This window comes from Parambassis ranga, chromosome 5, assembly GCF_900634625.1.
Source record: "Parambassis ranga chromosome 5, fParRan2.1, whole genome shotgun sequence".
NCBI lineage: Eukaryota > Metazoa > Chordata > Actinopteri > Ambassidae > Parambassis > Parambassis ranga.
In genome coordinates, this window is record NC_041026.1 from 8245094 (window position 1) to 8270211 (window position 25118).

Sequence of the window (25118 nt, forward strand, 5' to 3'; positions counted from 1 at the left end):
CTCTGTGAAGCCGGAAGTATGATGTCACTAGAAAGAATCACAAGCCGTGCAGACCTTAGTTAGATTTCAGCGAATCAACCCAGCTTTAACTGGGATATGACCTGAATCCTGCTCTACAACTAGACTACACAAGTCTGAACAGGGTCCTAAACCCCCTGAACCCCCCACCAAATACTGAGAACTAATGAAACAGTCCAGTTGTCTTGTCTCAAACCCTTGAATAGAAATGACCTTAATGACTGAGAACCTTCATTAAACATACACAAATCCCTTCTTCTTCTGCTACCAACATTTCCAGCTAACATGGTGACAAATCCAACTCCTAACAGCACATATGACGTCCAGCGATGTTGCGTGTTTTCTTAGATTAATAATAACAAAATAAATGTGATGTTTGACGTGGGGAGTGGTGCACCAGTGTCTGAAATTCACAAAACTTCACACCAGTGTCTCTGTCGTTGACAGGGTTACAGTTCGGCATGGTTTCTTTTTTAATAGCACCAGCTGGCATGTTCTGCAGAAGCAGATGGGAGGAGGACTGATGACACACTGTGACAGTAACTGTATGTCAGCAGATTGACAGACAGCACAATGAGGCCATCAGAGGAAAAAAAGGAGACAATAGCAGCTTTTATTTCTCCAGCACCACCACACATTCCAGGCGAGGAGAGGAGCCGGCCTGCCCGCCTGCTGTTTGAACCAGAGGCAGACTGCTTCATTGTGTCTGGGTCACAGTACTTTCCACAGCTATTGTCATGTTGTACATCTGTGCTGCGCTGCAGGACTTTCCAGCATGTCTTAGGAGGGAACATTTTTCCAGGGCACCACACTATGGCACAACATTTCTCACCAGTGATATCATCATCATGGAGTTCAAGGAGTCTGGTCTCAGCGAGAAGGGGTTTGCACATCATTTCACCGAAACCGAGTTGATAAGGTCACGGTTGTCGATTTTAAAAGCAGCACATGAAAATCACCAGGTCCCTGTTTGCTAATGTCTTTCTCTACATAAGACAGTACGGTGCAGTTCTGTACAGCCTGTGGAAATAATCCATTTAAACGCCTCTTTTGCTCGGGGGCAAATATTTGATCATTGGAGAAAGTAGACACCTGTGGGAGCTCTAGTGACAGTACAGAACACTGTGCTTACAGAATCACAACAGAAAGTCCTCCCACAAAAAATTCTTGTTGACATGTTACAAACAACAAGTGCCAAGGGTGTGAAACAAACACAGAAGAGCCAGTGCAGTTCCCAAAGCAGCCACTTGAGGCTGTCTCCATCTTCACCGCCATGTTAAAATAACCATACCAGCAGAAATACGTACGACCCTGTACAGAAGTCCCTTATTCTCTGCCTCTTTGCCTATATTTGAATGAACTGTGAGGTAGGCAGCAGCCTCCCACACAAATCATGGAAAGTTTGTCCGTCTATTATTTATGGATTATGGTCACAAACCACCCGCTCTGCTTCTGTCCTGTTTTAGTGAGATATTAAAGCTGCTTGGTTCTTTTTTTTAATACTTTGGGTTAAAACAAACTCGTGTTTTTCAAGGACAGCTTCTCTCATCTGCAATGAGCTTCTCCACCTTCTCTTGGTTGTAATGGTGATGATACTGACCTCCAAATTTACACATTACATTCACAAACCAGGCAAATGCAAAACGCAAAACAAAATACAAAACCTGACAGTGGAAGTTAAGCCTGGTTTATACCTCTGTGTTGAATTGACGGCGTAACCCTGCCGATGCCTCGGCACCATTGTGAACCCCCCGAACCCCCAACTGCGTCAGTTTCTTGTTGTAAAGCTATGGAACTATGGGACAAAAATGTCCAGGAATAACACGTAAGGGAGAAAAAATGAAAATCCAGTGCTCTGCAAAAACTAATAATGCATTAAAGTCAATGTTGTTACTGATGTTTGACATGACCAAGACTGTAATAAAGGTTCAAAAAAATCCAGCCCACATTCACCTTCTCTATTAAAATGAGCCATTTTGTGTGTTTTTTCATTTATCAGCACCACCCCTTATGAAATTGGTGATTAAAGGGTTAAAATCCTGGGGGGAAAATGATTGTTTTACTACTTTTGATCAGAACTGAAGTTAATTAAAAGGTCTATGCAAAAAAATATGAAAAAAATATTTATCTGATATATTTTTAAAGTTTAAAGTTAGAGGACGTTTTTTCCTGAACAACACGAAACAGGATACAATTTGCCCACATTGACCCATGAAAAATTTTAAAATCATATTATCAAAATGTATGTAAAATTAAGCTTATTCAGCAAAAATGATTCTTTTTGCTCACCTATAGACAAAGTTATGGCCAAATTAAACAGAAAAATTACTCTGAGGACAAAAATGTCCAGAACAGTGTAAAGGGGTTAAGCTCCACAGAGGTTAGCCCAATAATGGATGTTGATGGAACTGGTGGACTTGACAATCACCCACCTACAAATTCTGTCAAACAGAAGTCATCAATATGTTGATTTGGCCTGATTTACCTGATTAGTGTCTGTCAAATGTTGCCTTTCCAGGTGAGCTCACTGTTTACTTGTTTAATTTGATACAACACTACCCTTAAAAATCCATGTGTGCTACTACTATGTACATTTGTTACAAATAGGTGTGCAAACATTAAAAGTGAGACACAGCTATGGACTCATTATTATCATCACTCATCACACAAAGCAGAGATTCCAGTTTCTCCACCAACGGAAGCCTCAGAGGACCAAAAACGCACACAAGCCACCCTGTCGTTTTTCCATAACTAAAGCTCCTTCCTGCTGTCTCTCTCTCTCTCTCTCTCTCTTACATATTACATGTGCCAAATGCAACAGGTTCAGGCTCATGCTTTGTGAGATGTTGGAAGAAATTCTTAGGAAAATTAAAATAACTATAAGTCATTCTTCTTATGTAGGGATGAGGACATAAAACCAGTTTGGGTTTGGGATAGAAATTTCTTAAAGATTCATCAGAATCCTCTTTAACCGAACAAGTTTCAACCATAAAAGCCTCTCAGCCGGCAGCTCGTTGTGATTTATGGATAACTGACGGTGCTGTGACAGAAGCCAGACGTTAGTTCCTCCATCTCTGCTTCTCCTGTTCTGTCCTTATCTCACACAAACCTGTTCACTCAGGACACGTGTTGTTGTTCCTGTTACCCTGAAGGATGTTGATGATGTTTTATTTGGAAAGGTCAGCGATGCCAACATTAGCCCAGACGTAAAGTAGCACGAGTCCCCCAACACCACCACCGCCGCCGCCCCTCAGGTTGCCCTCTCATATCCATGTCTGTGGGCGTGGAGATGGTGTCAGCATCCTGTTAGCTCCTCTCAGGAGAACCTGTTTCCTCCTCAGCAATGGCTTCCAGCTCCAACCCATGTCTTCCTCAAGTTACAGAATATACACAAAGACAATAGCACAGGACTTGAAGCGGGCACAAACAAGCAGACGATTCATTAGATTAAACAAACAGGCAGACAGGATGAAACACCTGCACTCCACTTCCCTTTGGTTTCAGGGGGAATTTTAGGGACTGGCAGTTGTGCTCAGAGACAAACACTGCTTTCCTTCAGCGCAGCAGGTGCTGATCAGACGACACATCCACACGTCCTGTTATGATAACCTGCACAGATCTCTGACACAAGCACAAAGCAGGTGATGTGATACAGCCGATAATAAAGAATCAGTGCTGGGCCTCGCCGACATGGAGCATGATGATTCTGCAGCTCTAATCCAAAGGAGTTATCACACAATCCAGATTATTATCATTTATTATCAGGCTGCTTTAGGTGAATTGATATCATGTAAACATGTATAAACAAATGGATGAGCGTTTTCATGATCAATATGGTGATTTTGATCAGAAATATATGTTAACCAGTTCTAAAATGGCAGCTTAGCGAACCAGGCTGCTATGCTACCAATGTTAACAGGTAGATCTCACAGTAGAGCTCAGTAAGCAGCAGCTGGTCAGATAATAAAACCATCTATTTGTTGAAGTGTAACTGTATGGTGATTATATCTATATATAGAATATACATATATTTGACTGTATTTACCTGGAAGACCCTTTATATACACTGGGCTAGAGAATCAGTATGTAAATGTGGACTAAAGACATCTGAATATAGACAAGTAGGGACTTTAATTCCCTTATGATTCTGATTGTTTGTGCATATCCAAATAGGATCAGCTCCATGTACACGGGCAGCTGTCATATAAATACTGTAGATATACCTGCACAGATCTATCTTCATTCCATTGTACAGTATATATTTTGATTTTCATATCGCTTTAACTCTATTTCTTAATTTTTGATGTGTTTATCAAGTAAAACCAAATCATCACTTATTAACAAACTATAAACTTTATTATCAATTATATATATTGACATTTTTATGTGTAGGATATATGAATACTTACCGCTGTGTCCCGTACCGTCTGTGTCACTGCACCCCTCTCTCTGGACAGTTTCTGTTTATTAAAACCAAAAAAAAAAAAAAAAAGCTCATTTAAGTGTTAAGTGAAAAACTTCTGGAACCTGTAGCTCCTCCTCCAAGCCGACCCCACCACCTTCCAGTGGACCCCCATGGGACTAAAGGGTTCCAGAAGCAAGAAGCAAGAATTTTGTTCAGCAGCTCTTGGCTTAGGCACACAGTTGGACACATGAAATAAAGAGAGACATGCTTAAATACACAGATAAATATAAAATAGAATAAAGTAAAACCAAAAATCCAAATTACATTTTTATTTATAAGGATATATATGGGTTTTATGTTGGATTTCTGGGGGAGTGGGATCAATCCCTGTGTGTGTGTGTGAAGTGTGTATTGATCCATCTGTCTGCACACTGTAGCTGTGAGAAGGCCGTGATAACAGTGAGTCTCCTCCTCCGCAGCCACACGCACACAGCAGAGATAACAAACCGCTTGATAAAACTGTCAATAGCCCGGAGTTATTTAAACCACAAACTGAGAGATCTTCATGAGCGCAGCGCAGACTGGGAGTCCTCAGCATCCGCGCAGGCCCTCTGAAGAGTTCAGGGCTCGTTGTGTAAACAAACGCCGAGAAGAGCCGAGAAGAGCCCTTCATCAAACAAAGATTTAAAGCGGAGATAGAGAGGGAGGAAGAACAGCTGAGAAGTGAGGCTGAGGAGGGGAGATAAGAGGAGGAGGCGCGCGCACACACACACACGCACGCCTTCAAGGAGGAGGAGGAGGAGGAGGAGGAGGAGGAACCAGAAATCTTCGCTCATTTACTTAACATCACTTCCCCACCGCCGGGAAAGCAAACACGCTCCTGAAGCAGCGGAGGAGGAAGAGGCCGCTGTGAGTGATTGTCTGCGGAAAGCTGTCACCTGGAGCCCCGAGCCCTCCGCTCCGTCCTCCCGCTGCTCTGCGGAGCTCCGAGTCCGCGCCGAGCCGCACATATTCCGGCATAAAAAAAAAAAAACCCGAGTCCGCGGAGCCGCTGCGGGGCATGGAGCAGCAGCTGCTCTGCTGATAGAGACGGATCTTTTTCTGCGCCTGGGTCCAGATCATGGTGAGTGCGTGAAGTCCGCTGCTTCTTCTCTCATTGTGTGTTTTCACGGGGTTGTTTGCTTAGACCCACAAAAAGCGCCACTGAAGTTTGGTTTACTGCGAAAGTTTCAGTTTGAATGTGCAAAAAAAAAAAAAAAAAACACACTTATTTTCCTGTTTTCTTTGAAAAAACATAAACATACAACTCAATATTTAAGTATTTAAAATATTTAAATGTCAGCTGTATAATTATTTATATCAACAGCATTTATTGATGACAATATTTCTAAAAATATTTGGACTAATATTTATTATTTAACGAATCATTAAAGGCATAATAATTAATAATACAATTATTAATTAACTCACAGTTAATATTATTGCATTGGAAAAAAATACAAATAAATAAATCTAACATTTTCTTATGATTAATTCTCATTTAAAGAAGCTGAAAATGGCTCACTGAGTTTTAAAGGAGCTGTGTGTGTGTGTGTGTGTGTGCCCTCTCTCTTTGATTGAGCTTCTTTGTTTTTCTTGGTGCTGCTCGAATCTGCTCGGGGGCCTTTAAGTACAGAAGATTACACCTAAATCACTGACACCCCTTCAGCGAGCCGTGCAGGGACCCTCATTAACTCAAATGAGGGGAACCTCGCTAAGCATTTTTCAAAGGCTGGTATTCATAATTTCTTCTTCAAGGACCCCTTCATGGCTCCAGACTGTGTTTTGCCAGACATTTAACTCACATTTAAACATTTCTATCAGCTGCAGTCAAAAAGGAGGCCGTGATTAATGGGGCCTCTCATGTTAAATACATTGATTTAACCCATAGAAATCTGACAGTGTATTTCTCATTTTAACCATTTTCTGACAGTTCAAAATCAGTTTGATTCATTTTAAAATATTGTACAATAAACTGACACGTGTCTCCACTTGTCAGCATTAATTATGTGAAATAAACCTGCAGGGGTTAAATTTTCAGCCTGATTTTGGACAGCCGCTGTCTCAGATTCAGCACCTCCACCTTTTTTTTTCTTTTTTTTTGGTATATCTCCTCATATAGCTGTGTTTTAACAGCAGGGGTCTGATGGAGGTGTGTTCACACCACATACCTTCAGTGTTTGATTTAACACTGCCGTCCGTCTCTTAATAACATTTAGGCCTCTCGTTTCTGCACTCCCTCTGTACGTCTGACCCCAGACCCCTCTTTCTCTCTCTCTCTCTCCCTTCTTCATGGTTCTTATTACTCGCTCTAATAAATTGTGAATAAGCTGCAGCCCAAAAAAAAAAAAAAAAAAAAAAAAAGTCCCAGCTTGTGGAGAATTCCCCATCCTGTAGCGCAAGGCACCCCCTCTTAAGAAAACACAAATTAATTCCAAGCCCCCTCTGCAGCCAAACGTTTCTGGAATGATAAATATTTTCATAGGAAGCTCTGCTCTTCCTGACTTTATCTGCACCGATTTTTATTATATTTCTTCACAGCTGCACGGTGCTTGATGTCGTTCAGCTTCTGTGCATCCTCCGTCACTCACTGGGATTCAAACAGACCCAAATCCAGGTTCCAGCAGAAACCTAAACTACATCCGACCCAAAGATGCCATCAGCTCTGATGCTACCTTGATGTTTTTTAATAGAAGAGAGTTCAATCAGTGTCCGTGTGACCAAGTGAGGAGGATTTAAGATTAACACTGACCACAAAACACAAAGTAACACGTGTGTGTTTACCAGTTTAATTAAAAACCTGTAACTTCATCCACATGCTCGTCTTTAGAGACCTAAATTAAAAACATTAAATTCTAAAATGACACTTTCCTAGAGGAGCTGTGAGGCTAAGGTTTCAGCAGCTGTCTGCACAAACTATGTAAAAACTCTTAGTAACAGGAGGAGGTGATGTTACCAAACAGAGAGAAGACGGATTAATGAAAGTTAGGATCCAAAAACTGTCCATGTCTAATTGTTCTGTGGAGTTCTATAACACGTTTGGATATTTGGGATGTTTGCACGTCCTTCTCGGTGTTGCAGAGTTCGGTTGATCTGTTGCCTCTTGAACAGCTCTCCCTCTCCCGCCTTTCCATTCCCTCCTTTTTAAATTCCCTGAAGTCCCACAGAGGTCCCGGTGAGGCCTCGTAGCGATGAGGTCTGTGTCTGTGTAATAAAGCCCGGGCTGTCAGCAGACGACAGCTGTCTCTGCGGCTATCTCCGCTCGCCTTATCTCATTTTGAGAATGGTGAAGCCACACACATCGCAGCGTAGCCTGCAGTGACCAGATTTCATCTTCTTCTTCCTCTTCTTCTCTCTCTCTGTGTAATAAGTGTGTGTGTGGTTCTTGGACATTTTCGACAGAATTTTTCTCCAACATTACTTTTTCTTCTTGGTGTTTTTTCCTGTCTGTTAACGCCAACTCATATTTGATAATATCTTTATAAAGACATAAATCACTCTGTTCTTTCTCTTGCTGTCCTCCTCTCTGTCTCTCTCTCTCACACACACACTTTCACAGTAAATCTACCAGTAAAGAAGTAATTGAACCTCAGTCTGTCTGTGGCGCCTCTGAGCTACCAGCGAGTTCTGTCTGGCCAGCTGTTAGCACTCGCCATCCTGTGCTAAGGAGACTGATCGAGGACAAACCTTTTTGTCCTAATGACTAATAAAGCAGCAAGTGTGTGTGTGTGTGAGAGTTCATTAGAGAAGGCAGTGCTCACTCATGCAGTCAGGCGTGTGTCATGTTTTTTTTGAATGTGTGAGCGCATGCACGACCTCCCTCCCATCATTGGACCAGATGTTTTTTTTTTTTTTTACCTGGGAGCCAGACCACCATCTGACTGGGGTCAACCCAGTCCTACAACCCCACACCCGCTCCTCCGGGCTGCTGGGAGGTCTGCCAGCTGTCCTTCACTCTGACCTCCGTCCCGGGGCACTGGTTCTGGGGGAGACAAGAGTCTGGGCCTTGGGGTAGGTGGTCCTTCTAGGATTTGAAAAATATTTTGGAGGGATTATTGTCAGAGTTAGTCCTCAGACAGAAGGACAAAAAGAAAGAAAAGGAATGTGGGATTTTCGAGTGTGTGCGGGAAAAAACACGGAGATAAAGACGCAGGCATTGTCCAGTGGAGAGGTTTTGATTACTGGGAGACAGAGGGCTGGCTTCTGGCACCGGAGCGGTCCTGCTGCAGGAGTTAGTCAAGTGAAAAGGAAAGGCCACCGAGCCCGGGAGGTTAAGTTACAGAGTGCAGACTGAGTCGACAACAGGTTCACTGCTGCCAGAGATGAACTGGAACCCGAATGAGCAGTGAAAATGTCACATTGAATTCCAAAATTAAGGATCCATCCAGTGTTCCGAGTCAGGAAGAAGGACAGGAGACTGTGAAGCTGTCGATAAAAGGGTTAATCACTGACAGTGGGCTTACTGACTGAAGCTTCTTTGGATGATGATGTTAGAATAAACACAAACACTGCATAGAGATAGCAAGCAGGCGACTGAAACACAAACACGGCAGGTTCCTGCTGAGCTTTGCATTTTTCCCAGTATTATTTTATCAATAATGATGCACGAAGAAATGAACAGGGTCTCACTCATCTCCATGTTTGTGCATGATTTAACTCTTAGTTTGTGGGCTCTATATAAGTTTATCCAGAGATAATATCATGAGATTTGTATCTTTGGAGCTCTGTGGCCATAAAGAGGGCAGCAGCAGGCAGATGGACACATTTCCACCCTGATAGTGTCACTCAAACACAAAGAGTGGGTCCTTGTTCTGCATCACAGAGAGAGAGAGAGAGAGAGAGGTTTTGTGTGTGACTCCTCCTCCTCCTCCTCTTCTTCTTCTTCTCTTTACCCTCCAGGCACTTGTGTCTAAATCGAGGGCTCCAGGTGGGCCCCCATATGGCACTACAGCCACCTTTTGATTGGGAGCTACTGTGTCTTGATAAATAAAGGTCAGACTGTTGGACTGCAGTGTGTAATCAGACTCACAGACAGACACCAACAAAGCACACATATTGACACTGTAAACACATGTCGCAGCAGACACACACACAGCATACGCCTGACATAATATCCACATTGTTTTTGACTAAAGTAAATAAGATAGAAAAGCACACACCCTTAAGGGGAAACTCGGCCGGCCGTGACGATGTCACTTTATTTCTTCTGATGAAGTACACATAAACTGATGGGAGCTGTTGATAAGCACATGCCTGTACACACAAAAGCATGTCACAACACAACTAACCAAATACTGTAGGCCACATTTCCCATTTTTAGTAGTTGATGTTAGTCAGACTTTATCTTTCCTTCTCATAAAGAGATGTGGTCGCATGTTGCTATAAGTTTTTCTGCATTAGCACGTGGATGCTAAGGGTTAGCATAGCCTCGGAGACTCTGCTGTACGTAGAGGATTTCTGTCAGGATTTGGTCAGATGTTTGTAGCACCGCAGGGACTCAGCTGAGCTGAGATTTACAAAAAAAAACATAGAAAGAAGGAGAAGGAGCAGGACTCTCCGGTCATGTCGTCTTGTTTACATCATCACTTCGTGCGTCCGCCATCTTTTTCCTCGCTCCGCAGTTTAGCTGAAAAACGGGTAAATCTGCACAAACACTGCGTATTCCTTTAAACTGTATCAAATGACATTTCAACTTAAAGCACAATACGCCGCACAAAGGCCAGAACTTGATATCCGTGAAAGAAGCAGTGGTCTAGCAGAACCCTGGGACCCAGGTGAAGCTGGTGGGACTGGCCTTCTGGCCTTGTGGCCCCCCCCCCTGTGGCCCCGCTGGGTTTGTTTTAGCTTCAGTTTCAGCCCTTAGCCCCTCCACATCTCTGCTGAGCTCCGCTCGTCTTCCCTCCGGTGTCCCGTCGTTCCCATGGCCTCGGCCGCCCTCCTCCCCGTGCCTCACCCTGAACCAGGAAGTGCCTTTTGGCTGTCGCATGCGGTTTTTCTGTTTGTCTGCGTGTGCGTATATATACAGGGCTGTTACAGCCGAAGTCAAGAGGACTCTGAACAGGCGTCACTCTCACTTTTGATCCCTGGGAAGCACGAGGAAATGCAAAGCTCAACTGCTCTTTCCTTGTTTTTCTTCTGTGCTGCAGGATTGGCGTGGCGCTCTCTCGGGCTTCGCGGCCTGCCTGTGATGAAGGTCACATCAGGGTCTCAGAGGGCTTAAATCAATGTTGAGGTTCGTTTGAGGAGTGGAAAACCTCATACGAAAGCCAAACGCGAACAGGAACACTTGATTTGAGACTAAAACATAATATTTTAGGCAGAGGTTGAACTCATCAAGACACAATTTGATGCTTAAGTTGAGGCTTTAATTCTAAATTTGGGAGGAACTAACTGCGGTTTGTTTTAAATAATAAGCTAATTTTTATCTTGAGGTTATTTTTTTTAGTTTTTCTGAAGCCACTGATGCTGAATTTTTTCACTTTTGTTTTTCTCTCGGTCTCCTCCGGCTGCCGTTGCCCCTATAACTCTCAGCTGTCATCTGTCTCTGTCGCTGTGTTGTCAGCGAGGTTGGAAGGTCGGGCAGTTAACTGCAGCTTTGCCAGATTGCCCCGAGGCAAACAGAGACACACAGAGAGAAAGACGTGACGTTAATAAGTAGCTCAGCCTGATGTGCATTGACACAGATGGAACTAAACAAGTGTGTGTGAAGCAGATCTGTACTGATGTTTGGTGATAAGTTAGAGGAGAGCTACGGTCATTTTAGTCCAACTATAAACATGCAGGTGACATTTTTAGCATCATCTCTGTGCACAAACAACATCCTAAAGTTGTACGTAGCTGGATTATCATTCATATTCTTGAGTAATCTGCAACATAGTTCATCATTTTCTTTGACAATGATGATGATGACGAGTTCTGACCTGTATTCACAACAGCCAGAAGACACAAAGCCCCATTTAAACACTGTTTCTGTTTAGACCGGGCTGACCTGAGCACTGACCCGCCCCCTTTCAGCTTCCTGCTCCAACTAATTCATTGATCTCTTGACCTTCAGCCCGCTGAGCTGGAACCTCTTCTCAACAAGGAGGCTTAAGGAACATGATGATGATGATGATGATGTTTTAATTCTGAATCACTTTGGTCTTCTTGGATCATAAAGCAGCTCTTCTTATTGATTTCCAGCACTGAAACAATGACACACACACAGTACACAAAGTGCTGCACTCCGCAAAATCTATTGCAAAATCTTTCCTGTCTCGTCTTGTGCGTTTCTTCACAAAGCTCTTTTGTCCCATCACGTCAGAAACAAAAAGAAATTCTGCAGCTCACACACACACACACACACTGATTTTTTTCTCTGTAACACAGAACAACAGCAGAGTGTGTCGGCAGTTGTGTAGTGGAGCAGTTTTCCCTCGAAACAATGCGACCTGTCGGGTTTCTGTCACTCATTATTTGGCTGTCGGAGTCTAATCATGACTCCCTCAAGCACATTTTTCCTAACGTCTCCCTTTCGGTTTCTCCTTCCGTCCGATTCAACTGAACACATGTGTCATCCTCGTACCTGTGTGCTGATGCTGTGCTGTTGTGGTTTCCACAGGAGAGCTGAGAGCGACGTCAGGACAGGACAAAGAGGACGGAGCTCGTTCTGCGGGGGCAGGTGAGAGAACAAAGAAACACAATCAGGAGCAAAGTCCAACCATCTGTTTCAGTTCCTACAAATAATCATGTTCATAACGATCAAACTGCAGTTCAGGCTGGCTCAGGTTTCCTCATAGACAGCTCTGTTGGTGACAGATTAATTATCGTATTGATGAAGATATTTGGGAGCTGGGGCTGGTAAAACAGTTCAAACTGACATCAACAAAGACGATAAACAAGCACGGATCAAACTAATTGATAGATTAGCTGTAGTAGGTTAATGAATGCATCCTTAAAAGGCTAGACTGAGCTTAGCTCTGCACTTAGCTTCCAGGTGTTTTGTGTTGTTCAGCACAGCTTTGTTTTGGACTTAAACAAGTTGTAGTGTAACGCTTTGTCACCTTTTCACCCCGATGCGTTGTCAGGTATCAAAAATACGTACAGGAGGGAGAAATATTTGATTCTTTTCCTCGAAAACAAACATATTTCTAACGGGTTTATTTCCTCGCAGCGCCCAGTCTCGCCTCATTCCTTCTCCAAACCAGTCGTACCTCCTGCAGGTGAGTTTCCTTCACGTCCAGCTGGTTTGTTCGTTTGGTTGTTGGTGGAGGAGGAAGCACAGATCCCATCAGCTAACTGTTCTTCCTCACTCTCAGTTCTACCAGGAACAGATCTTTGGTTGTAACAGAGAGAGAAGTCAGAGTAGAACTCGTCACCTAATATTTCCCCATTTCTCACTTCTTCACTCTCTCCAGGACCAGTGTCATGGCTGCCTATGGACAGACGCAGTACAGCCCCGCCCTCCAGCCGGCGGGACCGTACACGCCGTACACTCACCACACGCAGGGCTACAGCATGCCGTCATACAGTGAGTGCAGCATGCAGCATGTGGTCATCAAACGCACTGTGCAACACGAGGCGTCAGTAGATCATCAGATCGTCTTTTTGAGCCAGTCAGGAAATATTCACAGGATTCTAATGTGCTGCGTTAGAACAGACTCCAGCTCATGTTAACAACTGAATTTAATGTCAATGTTTGTTTGTGTTGCAGACATTAAAACAGAGGACGGACTGAGTCACTCTCCAGGACAGACGGGACTTCTGGGATACTCAAACTTCAGCAGCACTCCTCCCAGTCAAAGCCTCTACAGCTACTCTCACACACACGGTCAGAACACACACACACACACACACACACACACACACACACACACACACACACACACACACACACACACACACACACACACACACACACACCTTTTATACAACATTTGCATCCTCTGTCTCCTCTCCTCAGTCTCCTCTCCTCAGTCGTCTCTCCTCTCCTCTCCTCTCCTCTCCTCTCCTCTCCTCTCCTCTCCTCTCCTCTCCTCTCCTCTCCTCTCCTCAGTCTTCTCTCCTCTCCTCAGTCTCCTCTCCTCTCTCCTTGCCTCAGTCTCCTCTCCTCAGTCTCCTCTCCTCTCTCCTTGCCTCAGTCTCCTCTCCTCAGTCTCCTCTCCTCTCTCCTTGCCTCAGTCTCCTCTCCTCAGTCTCCTCTCCTCTCCTCTCCTCTCCTCTCCTCTCCTCTCCTCTCCTCTCCTCTCCTCTCCTCTCCTCTCCTCTCCTCTCCTCTCCTCTCCTCTCCTCTCCTCTCCTCTCCTCTCTCCTTGCCTCAGTCTCCTCTCCTCAGTCTTCTCTCCTCTCCTCTCCTCAGTCTTCTCTCCTCTCTCCTTGCCTCAGTCTCCTCTCCTCAGTCTCCTCTCCTCTGTCTCCTCTCCTCTCCTCTCCAGCACACCTGTTCTCCATTAGCTGCGGTCTGGGCTCCTGGCGTCAAAAGTCTCTCCACCCCTCCTCTTTTCCCGGGGTCAGGCCCCCTTTCTCCACTCAGACCAACAACACAGCATGCAAGCGCTTGTGTCTGTTTCTCTGAAGAAAACATGCAGTCAGACTGAGAGAAACATGCGAGGACAGTTAGGAACAAAATAAGAATTATTACTGATACAACAACAGATGGACGGGGGGGTTTGCTGATAAACACAAAGATGTGGCATCACAGAGCTGCTCTGCATGAGTGTGTGTTTGTGATTGAATGTGTGTGTGTGTGCTGTACACATTCCTCAGTCGGCGCCCAAAGCATGACTCGCTCAGTGCGACTTTATGGTTTTGAAACCAGCGTGAAATTGACCTTGTGTGTGAGAGGGGAGAGGTTAAGGGGCATTTTACGGAGGGGTGAGTAGGTTTATGTTGCAGGCGGGACATGAGCTGTTCCCACTGTATGGACGAACCAAAACAGTCTGTGCACTGATGAAGTGTGGACAAAACAAAAAGAAATGTGTGTGTGACGTGATATCGCAGCTCCGCCGACAGCTACAGGTTCATTTTCAGTCTGCACCAGCCTGTAAACATGTTACTTTCTGCTGGAAAGTTGGACATTTTAACACAGAGGTCTATGGGGGTCGACTCGTTTTTTTTTCTTATGCCAGCCCCTAGAGGCCGCAGATGGAACTGCACTACACTATATAACCTGTCTCTGGCATCCATTCACCATCCTGCCCATTTCCCAGACTACTCAGTTCCTCCTCTTTAACATGTGAGGCATTACTGGGGAATGTAAATATTCATGTAAACACACTTTTGATGAAACGTCGCACAAACTGCACCGTGCTTTGTTTCGAGTTTTTAACAGAGCGTCATCGGAGTTTGAGGGACGTTGTTCCCAAACAAAACAAATTTGTTTGAATATTTTTATGCATAAATCATTAACTACAAACTTCAAACGGTAATAAACTGCCACAACATCCAAATGTTTGTAGGATGTTTCCATGTTACACACACACATCACAAAGAGCCTGTACATTGTGTTGGAAGTCTTCGTGTGTTTACTCAAGAGGCCTCCTGGATGATTCCTTTAGTCTCTGTGAGTACTGCTGCTGTCCAGGAAGCTTTCACTGTGATTACTCTGCTGTTTGCAGTGCGGCATGTCGAAGAAGAGGCGCACAACAAGCAACACAACACAACGAAAACAACTGTGCAATCATGAAATGATGGGAGCAAGACGCAATCTTTAAAAAATGGTTTCAAGATGGAGACGAGTATGATCCCCAGAGGGCAACTATAGTTTGACAACTAGCAAACAAAACAATGGGTTAAACCAACTTTGACTGAAAAGTAGTTCTTATTAACAGAGCAGGGTGAAACAAAGCTGCTGCTGCTCAGTTGTTGTTTGTAGTCCAATTACTGTGCACACAATCAGCTGCTACGCATGAAACTGTCAGCTGCGTCTCGTCAATAAGAGGCTCTTTAATTCAGTGAAAGGAGACGCCTCCATCGGTGCCAGTCAGACGCTTCACTGCGAACACCAACAGCTGTGTATTTATTTTGCTTCCCTAATCTTCTCCTGCTCCTTCCTCTTCCTTCTTCTTCTTCTTCTTCTTCAGCTGTGTCAGACATCACCTCAACACGACACACAGTGCTGTACAAATTTAGCTGCCGGCGGTTTAAGACACAAGCATTGATGCAGAGAAAATGATGTCTTTTGCTTCTTCTTCTCCTCCTCCTGCCCTTCTTTGTCCTTCTTCTTCTTCTTCTGTATTTCGTGACCTCACGCCTTAACATCATCACTATCAGCTGTTGAGTTGAACATGTTAGCGGCTCTTTGTAAGGGCATCTATAGCTTGAGACAGGGATGGAGCATCCATGCCTCCTATGCTCCATCCAAAATTGTGAAATGACGTTAGCACAGCTGAACTGTTACACTGATCAGAGATAGAACTGACCTGGAGACCCCAGACTTTTGAACAGAAGTGTATTTAATCATATATCTGACCACCAGTCTTCCTTTGGTACCCTGTACTCAGACACTGTGTCTGTGATTGTTCTCGTTTCCTGCAGTTGGGACATGACAAAAACAGGATACTTCCTCCAACAGTTAAAAAGACAAAAAGTTCCTCCTAACGTGCCTCTTGTTAATGCAGGTGTAGCATGCTAACGTTAGCATTTTCGCTGAGCCCAGAACTGACAGTACAGCTGTTTCTCTCTTTTATGGATTAACAGAGTGTGTAAATCATTTATGCTGATGAGGTCTTAAACTTGAATAATCCTACATGAAGCTGTAGGGTAGTTACAGTAGATGAAACTACAGACAAGCCACACACACACACACACACACACACTGCTGTTCTAAACTGGTGTCAGAAGTTCACTGGTTCCTCTTTGGCTAATTGCCAAAATTGTACAAATAAAAAAATAAAAAAATTTGCATCGTTTTGAGACATCCAGCTAACTGTCAGACAGGAGCGGAACAGAAAGTGTAGAAATGTTGTCCAACGCCGTGGGTGAATCAGACAAACAGTCAAACCTGACCGGAGGAGGACGCAGGGGCGAGGTGGCGTCACTGCTGCTGGGAGGAAGACATTCCTGCCCTGGCTTGATTCGTTTAGAAGATTCTCAGAGCAGCAGTTAGCAGCAGGAGCTGCAGGAGCCGCAGACTTTCCCACCTGTATTTTCATGTCAATCATAAATCATGCTGCAAGCTGCTGCAGCTGTCAGAGAGGAAAGAGTCAAAGTTTAGAGCCTGGTGCTTCCCTCACAGACAGATCACTGAGATGATGTCTGACGTTCCAGACTTCATTATTCTACCACAATTTGAGAGGATTTATGTTAAATATGTTTGATTAACACCTGGAAATTTGACATTCCCTTTCATTTTTTTCCCAGGTGGGGGTATTTCATCTGGAATTTTTCAAGGCACCCACACAATCTCAAGCTCAACCCCATTCAACCCCACACAACAAGTGAGTGCTGTAAGCTCAAATAAATACACCTGAATCCATCAACACAACGCTTGTTGATCGTCTTGTTTGATTTCGCTGCTAACTTAAAAGTACTGGTCTGTGTTTTCAGGAGTTTTCAGCGTATTCCAGCTACAGTCAGAGTCAGTACTCTCCTTATTATAACTCACATCACTACAACAGCCCCTACATAACCAGCAGCAACATCAGCCCGGCCGCCATCACAGCTCCGTTAGCCTATCAGCATCCAGAGCACCCGGTGATGATGACCAGTCACAGCCCGGAGTCACACACAGGTCAGGCAGCCCTGGAGCCTACGTTTCCCACAATGCAACACATCCTACTATGCTGCCTCTGCTACCATATGATTTACATAAAGTAGATTAAAACTGTCAAGTTTAGGTGATGAGCATGTCAAAGGAGGAGCCTCAGGTTCCAGAAGGACTTTTTCTAAATAATCTATGCACATATAAAGATGATTTATACGGCCAAAATATACATGTTGCAATATATGAAATTGTCCTTATTCATTAAATGTAGTTTATACATGTTTATACTTCACATGTCCACATACTTATGGACTTTTAACTACATTTGCATGTTAGAAATTGTCACTTTTAACATTTTGAAATGTGTGTGTTCGTGTGTGTGTGTGTGTGTGTTGTAGGAGAGTACCACCCGCCGCCCAGTCCCCCCACACCAGGTAAAGAGGAGGGGGTTCCAGCACGGCGGGGGTCGGACGGCAAGCTGCGAGGAAGAAAAAGAGTCAGTGACCCCGCTCCACCTCTGGACTCTGATATAGAGGTAAACACACACTCTCACAGCGCTTGAAATTATCAGTATTCCTCCACAATATTTATGTTTCTCTCGCCCTCTCTCTCTCACACACACACACACTGTCATGTGGTTAACATTACATATCTGTTATTTCACTGCAGCGAGTGTTTATCTGGGATCTGGATGAAACCATCATCATTTTCCATTCGCTCCTCACGGGAACTTTCTCCTCACGGTTTGGCAAGGTACGTGACCCCTCCCTTTGTCATTAACTGTTAGAAGCATGTAGCTCGTCACACCCTGATAGCAGTAATAATGACCCAGCAGTGTGTGGGCACAGCAGAATCACCCCCTTTGTCTCGGGGCTTGTTTGAGTTGAAGGGTTCTGCGGCCCTTTGGGTCGGAGCCTTTTCACACGCTGGCTGTTTGGCCCTCCTGCCCTCTTGTTTCTTTTCATAATGCACCGGGGTTGTTTAGCTACCCCGACAACCTGGGGCGTGATTGACAGCCAGCGGGACCTTTACATAACAGACAGGCAAGCTGACGATGGGGCGGACAGCGGTGCGCTTCTTGTTTTTGGCCGGGGACGTGTGTTTTGAATTCTCACGGTCCCCCTGCGGGTTGACACAAGGCTGATGGGAGTCTGGGAGCAGCGTTTCTGATGGTTTCAGCGAGCTATGCATGCCGGTGTTTCTTTTTCTTTCTCTTCTGCCACAGAGAGAGGGGGTGAGGAGACACACACACACACAGAGGGGGTGAGGAGACACACACACACACACACACAGAGAGGGGGTGAGGAGACACACACACACACAGAGAGAGAGAGAGGGGGTGAGGAGACACACACACACACACAGAGAGGGGGTGAGGAGACACACACACACACAGAGAGAGAGAGAGGGGGTGAGGAGACACACACACACACAGAGAGGGGGTGAGGAGACACACACACACACAGAGGGGGTGAGGAGACACACACACACACACACACAGAGAGGGGGTGAGGAGACACACACACACACAGAGAGAGAGAGGGGGTGAGGAGACACACACACACACGCAGAGAGAGGGGGTGAGGAGACAAACACACACAGAGAGAGAGAGAGGGGGTGAGGAGACACACACACACACACACAGAGAGGGGGTGAGGAGACACACACACACACACAGAGAGGGGGTGAGGAGACACACACACACACAGAGGGGGTGAGGACACACACACACACACACACAGAGAGGGGGTGAGGAGACACACACACACACAGAGAGGGGGTGAGGAGACACACACACACACACACACACACAGAGAGAGAGGGGGTGAGGAGACAAACACACACAGAGAGAGAGAGAGGGGGTGAGGAGACACACACACACACACACACACACACAGAGGGGGTGAGGAGACACACACACACACACACACACAGAGGGGTGAGGAGACACACACACACACACACACAGGGAGAGGGGCTGTGTGTGTGTGTGTTGAAATGTGACTCATGTGCCAGAAATTCCTGATTCCTCCCACCACCCACTGCTGCATCCAGGGAAGCTCAGTTGGACAAATGCTGACATCAAAACTCAGACATGCAGCAGAGGGATTAAAGGAGTGAAAAACAGATCAACAGTCAGAGAGGCAAACGCACCCTGCTCGGACTGCCATCATCCATTTATTCCTGGCTTCAATTATCTCCTCCACCTCAGCCCGTTATCATTAACAAATGTTTGGACTCTCAGACAAGTTCGGACCTGTCCTGAGCAAAGACTAATGGCTGCGCTGAATGACGGCTGATTTCACCAGCCTGGAGGAGATGACCCCCCCCCCCCATCCTTTCTATAATATTTCTTCCATTATCTCATCCATCATACAGCACCATGTGAACTCTTAAAAGAACCAGGTGAGAAGTGAACGCTGCCTCCGTGTGCTTCTGAGTAGCAGCAGCCGCGGCCTTCAGAGGAAGGTGATTACAGATAATTATTCCAATTATGGGACAAGCAGAACAAGCCTCTCTTAAGCCTCTAACCTGTCCCTCCTCATCCTCTCCCCCTCCCTCGTCATTGTCTCGCTGTCCTCCTAAAGTCCTCCTCCTACTGAACTTTCTCTGCCCTCTGTCCTCAATTAACTTTTTTTTTTTTCTCTCGTGACGTGTCATCATCACGCTGCATTGTTTGCTGCTGTGAGCCAGGAGACAGCCCGTGCTTGTCATTTCAATCAAATGTTCACCTTTGGCTGACGTCCCTGTCCCACTGCCAACACCACACACCTGCCTTTGTCGTCAACACACCCACGTTGTTTGTCAGCCTCCAGTGTATAATTTAGGTGTTTCTCCAGGTGATGACTTATAATTAGTTTATGGTGAAACAAAACTTTTGGGAATAAAACACCTGGGTGTTTTCTTTTAGTATACGAGGAGCAGACAGGGGGTGCGAGGACGGTGAAAGACTTCTTTTTGTGTCTGATGGATCACAGCCGTCATTGATTTGTATGTAAATCATCCCTGAAACCTGCTAGAAGAGTGGTTTTTTGTGGTCTGCTGATCCGAAATTTTGAAATATGAAATATAAAATTTAAAAAAAAAAATCACATTTAGTTAATAAAAAAATGAATATCAGCATGGCGAAGGCTGAAACTGGAGTTGAAAAATGAAAAATGAATTCAGTGGTTAGTATCAGGAAGTACACGCTCCAAAAAAGAGAGAGAGAGCCAAAACAAATACTTCAGATAATTAGGGGAGTTTGACTGACAGATAAATATTCACATTCGCTCTCTGAAACCTGTTTGTCCTGTTGATGAGGAAGCTGCTCACAGAGACCAGCGGGCAGCTGCAGCCATAATCATGCTATAATCCCATTTAACTGATGACTCTGTGTAAACACCGAACATCTCAGGCCATGACTCCTGACTGAGGAGGGCGCAGCCCCGGGAGTCATCGGGCCTGGCGTCATTTTTATTAACTGGGTCAAACCACGTGTGAGGTTAACAAACCAGTTTTCTGTCGTTTTAATGTTACTCTGACGGCAGACGTTCACAAAGCATTCATCAAACATTTGCAGGATATTAACTGTGTCTGTGAAGAGAGAACTCCGCCTACCTAACCATCAGGGTTTAGGCCCAATTAGAAGACACGTGTATCTATTTGTCTGCATCAAGCATGCTCATTAATAGCATCATGTGTGTGTTTGTATCAGGACTCTTCTAAGGCCGTGTCTCTGGGTTTGTGGATGGAAGAAATGATCTTTAATCTGGCCGACTCGAGGCTCTTCTTCAATGACCTGGAGGTGAGTTTTTTTTTTATAATTGTTGTAATCTCCTGCAGTCATATACTCCCTTTCTTTTCTTTTCTTTATTGTAGAAAATGAATTTATTTATAGGTACCTTTCAGGGCACTCAAGGACACTTGTAGGTGTAGGTGTCCTGGAAGGTACCTAAAAATTATTATTATCATTGTTATTATTTACTTGGAAACTTGGAAAAGTGCAACTTATTTCCCTCAAAAAATGTGTTTACCTCGAGTTCTTCTCTAGATCTCACTGCCTTTGTGAGACTTTTTTTTCCAGTAAGCTGGAAAACTGGAGCAGTGAAACATATCCAGCAGTGTGCGCTGGCATACTGTTAACCAGAAAACAGCCAGCAGAGAGAGAGAGAGAGAGAGTTTTCTTACTTGGCATAAAGCACAGTGGCAGCCATTGTAGAAATCCCCTTACACAACATCTCTGCAGCATTTTTCACACAATTTCCTCTCCCAGAGTGACACTACAGCAAGAATATTCCTCCACATTTCTCCACAGTTGCTGCCTAAAAAAAAAAAAAGTGTATTTCTGTAACATCCAAAAGTGATGACTCCTTTTTTTTTTTTGAATCCCTGGACATGTGTGCATGTTTTCTGTCCTGCATTCCTCTGCCTTGCTCTGACAAAGAATTAAAGATTAAAGAGGGATGCAGCGAAGGAGAACAAGCACACTCTGTGCAGTAATTGTAGGTGTGTGTCTGAGCATCCAAGAGCAAAATTAGTCAAGTGGGAGGAGAGGGAGGAAAAAGAGCCAACAAAGCCATTTGCAAACCCACTTTTTATCCCCTCCTTTGTTGTCAGCGCTCAGCAGAGAATCTAAAGCCAGCTCCTGACAGCGGCCTGACAACTCCTCTTAAGTCCTGAGCTACAATTATCTTGTCCGTCAGAAGCAGCTACAAGTGTTATTGCTGTTGTCAGAACGGTCAAATAATTGGTCCGACTCCCTCAAATCATCCCGAGTAAGAATATGATGCAAACACCGTGGCTGTGGTGTCAGTGTGTGTGTGTGACCAGTGGTTGCAGCAGCTCTGCACGGGTGGATGGCACCTGAGTGTGGGAGGTGGGCTGCAGCCTGTGGGAATTGAGTTATGTAGGAAGATGAGGTAGCGTCTCTGTCTGAATGGCTGAAAGGTGATAGGAGAGGCCGTCTGTCCCGGGTCACTGTGTGACGATTAAAGAGTTATACTAGGACGTGTGTGTGTGTGTGTGTGTGACTTCGAGCTGTGATAAGTGAGTTGTGCTCCTTCTCTTAATAACTGGTTTCCAGTTTGACTGCATATAGCTGAAGGTGTTTTGGCTGCAGCCTCATGTTTAAGCTACAGTGTGGTTTGAATCACTGCGGTTTGCTCGGTAGTATTAACGTCCAGTAGAGAGAAATAACATACACACACCGCTGTGCTTGTCAAGGACAATGGACCATTCTTAAGAGGATTTTTTTTTTTACTAAAATGTTGCACACACTGTAAAAAAAAAAAAACACAGACTTACTGAGCTTTAATTTGCCGTGCGGTTACAGTAGAGTCGCCCCACCGTGTTGACTGTCTCTACTCTCTGGCGGCGCCGCTCTGTCCTGTGTCCTGACACCTTATTTCCTCCTTCCTCATCTTTTCTTTTTTATTTGTGTGGTGCTATCACTCCTGGAGGCTCCCCTACAGAGGAGAGAGAGAGAGAGAGAGAGAGAGAGAGAGAGAGAGAGAGAGAGAGACCTGCCTGTGCAGGGATTCACACTGAAATAGATCTCTTCATGTATCCACTTCTCCTTTTTTTTTTCATTTCCCAGGAATGTGACCAGGTTCATATTGATGACGTGGCATCAGACGACAACGGCCAGGACCTGAGGTAAAACAGCTTCTACCGTCTACCCCTCCGTGAACCAGACTTGCCCCCCTCTGGGTTTTAGTGAGATGAGCTGAGGAGAGTGAGCGTTTGTGTGCATCCGTGTGTGCGTTCATGCATGCAAGCATGTGCATGTCTTTTTTTTATTTCCACAGCCGTATAATATGTCACAGGATTATCCAGCGCTTTCATTTCTCATCAGAATGTCTCTTTCTCATTCCCTCTGTCTCCTACAGCCCAGACGTTTTATTGCATAAACTTGTTGAAGCACTTTAGGGTTCTTTTAGGAGTGATCTGAGAACGAGCCAGACCGTACCAAAGTACTCTTTGACGTATTTATTTTATTGAACTTGGCCCTTTTCATTCAAAGATGTTTTTATATTTATCCTAGCCATGCTGTATGTATGTAGTCTGACAAAGGCTCATTCACAGCTTCGTTCAATTTTAACGGGTCCATGAAATATTTCTGGTTCAATCTGAAGAACACTCCAAGCTCTGCTTCTTCTTCTTTTTTTGAATCAGTTCCTAAAACCAGAAAATATTATTCATATAACAATAAGATGCTCTGGAAAATAACAAGCCTTACCTCCTGTATTGTGATCCTGCAGCACTTATAACTTTGGGTCGGACGGCTTCCAGAGCCCAGCGGGGGCCGGCTCTCTCTGCCTGGGGTCAGGGGTTCATGGAGGGGTGGACTGGATGAGGAAACTGGCATTCCGATACCGCAGAGTCAAGGAGAGCTACAACACATACAAGAATAACGTTGGGGGTAAGTCTCGCCTTACTTTACACAGTGCTGTGTTACCCAGAATTCTTCAAAAAAAACACACTGACAAAAAACTGGGATCAGATGGTAAATAACTCCACTTATAGGTGTGTTTAGTCCTGACGGGCGGAGAGGTGTGTTAGCTAGAAGCTGTGCACTGGTAGCACCTGCTGTCAGACTCGGATATTACAATATTATTATTATATTGAGGCTCTTCCTGTTGTGTTGCAAAGCCAAACTTTGTGCGTCTCCCCCAGGTTTGCTGGGCAGCCCCAAGCGAGAAGAGTGGCTACAGCTGAGGAGGGAGATGGAGGTCCTGACCGACCTGTGGCTGACTCAGGCGCTCAAAGCACTGGCTCTCATCAACTCCAGGTCAGTTCGAGCTCCTCTGCTATGACCCGAGTGAGTCTCAGCGTCTGTGGATCATAGTGTCAGTGTGTCTTCTTCTTCTTCGTTTCCCTCCTACAGGCCTAACTGTGTGAACGTGCTGGTGACCACCACCCAGCTCATCCCGGCCCTCTCCAAGGTCTTACTGTACGGTCTGGGCTCAGCTTTCCCCATAGAGAACATATACAGCGCAACCAAGACAGGTGAGGAGCGCTCTGGGAGGAAGGCAGCAACGATCAAAACGTCCCATTCAAAGATACTGAACGTCTGATTTTTCTCATTCAAAAGGCAAAGAGAGCTGTTTTGAGCGCGTGTCTCAGAGGTTTGGTCGGAGAGCTGTGTACGTGGTGATAGGAGATGGAGCCGAAGAGGAGACTGTAGCCAAGAAGGTACACCTCAGTTCTCTACTGTTTCAATGAAACGGCCCAATACACGTATTTTATCATATAATTACTGTGTTAAAACAACAGAATTTGATCTTTAATTGGCACATGCACGAGGACAAAACCACAGTTTTTAATATACAATGGACGTGCCGATTTTTTAAAATATATTTCCATGTTTTTCAGGGCCATTTTTTAATTTTTAAAATTTTCCTTTTTTTCCAGAAAAACATGCCGTTCTGGAGGGTCTCCTGTCGGGCCGACCTCGAGGCCCTGAGCCATGCACTGGAGCTGGACTACCTCTAGAGGGCGCCAGCAGCTGTTACACTTTCTACGTTTCCACTCCTGTTATTAATATGAGAAACTCCTGAACTCCTGAGTGCAGCTGGAGGGTGAAGACGCCTCGTACAGAGACACTGATTCAGAGTCAGTATTGTGGTGTGTGTGTGTTTCTGAGGAACTGTGATGACTCTGAAAACACATGAACATGAAGCCAGAGGTGCTGGACCAAAACTAAAAGACCAAAGACCAAAGCAAAAAAAAAACCCACAGGACCAAACTCTTCATACATAACCCCAGGGAACTATGAGTAATACTGCAAATATTAAATATATATTAAAAAAAGAAGAACTTTTTTGAACTGATCATCTCGTCTGTGCGGACGATGTCCCACTTTTTGTACACAAAAGAAGTGTTGCACTGCAAATTCTTCCTGTTGAATAACAAGTCTGGTTTCTTTATATTTGTTTTGAGACTTAACTCTATGATGTTCTAGCCCGTATGCATTTTAAAGACCAAAATAGA

The 25118-nt window shown here is 44.8% G+C and overlaps 1 protein-coding gene across 1 annotated transcript; it reads left to right on the forward strand.

Annotated features, from left to right (window-relative positions):
- The first annotated feature begins 5271 nt into the window (after positions 1-5271).
- eya2 (EYA transcriptional coactivator and phosphatase 2) lies at positions 5272-24841 on the forward strand. The gene is made up of 16 exons (XM_028406631.1): positions 5272-5546; positions 12063-12122; positions 12615-12663; positions 12859-12971; positions 13155-13271; positions 16802-16878; positions 16988-17171; positions 17543-17679; positions 17814-17897; positions 20842-20931; positions 22723-22781; positions 23387-23547; positions 23802-23916; positions 24013-24134; positions 24220-24320; positions 24540-24841. The coding sequence occupies exons 4-16, from the start codon at positions 12869-12871 to the stop codon at positions 24618-24620; spliced, it is 1431 nt and encodes a 476-aa protein (XP_028262432.1). The 5' UTR covers positions 5272-5546; positions 12063-12122; positions 12615-12663; positions 12859-12868; the 3' UTR covers positions 24621-24841.
- The last annotated feature ends 277 nt before the right edge of the window (positions 24842-25118 follow it).

Excerpts from the sequence above, each read along its gene's own strand:
- eya2 (XM_028406631.1), top strand. The coding sequence starts at position 12,869 with ATGGCTGCCTATGGACAGACGCAGTACAGCCCCGCCCTCCAGCCGGCG. Across the intron at positions 17,172-17,542 it reads CAGCCCGGAGTCACACACAG|GAGAGTACCACCCGCCGCCC; the intron begins GTCAGGCAGCCC and ends TGTGTGTTGTAG. Across the intron at positions 24,321-24,539 it reads AGGAGACTGTAGCCAAGAAG|AAAAACATGCCGTTCTGGAG; the intron begins GTACACCTCAGT and ends CTTTTTTTCCAG.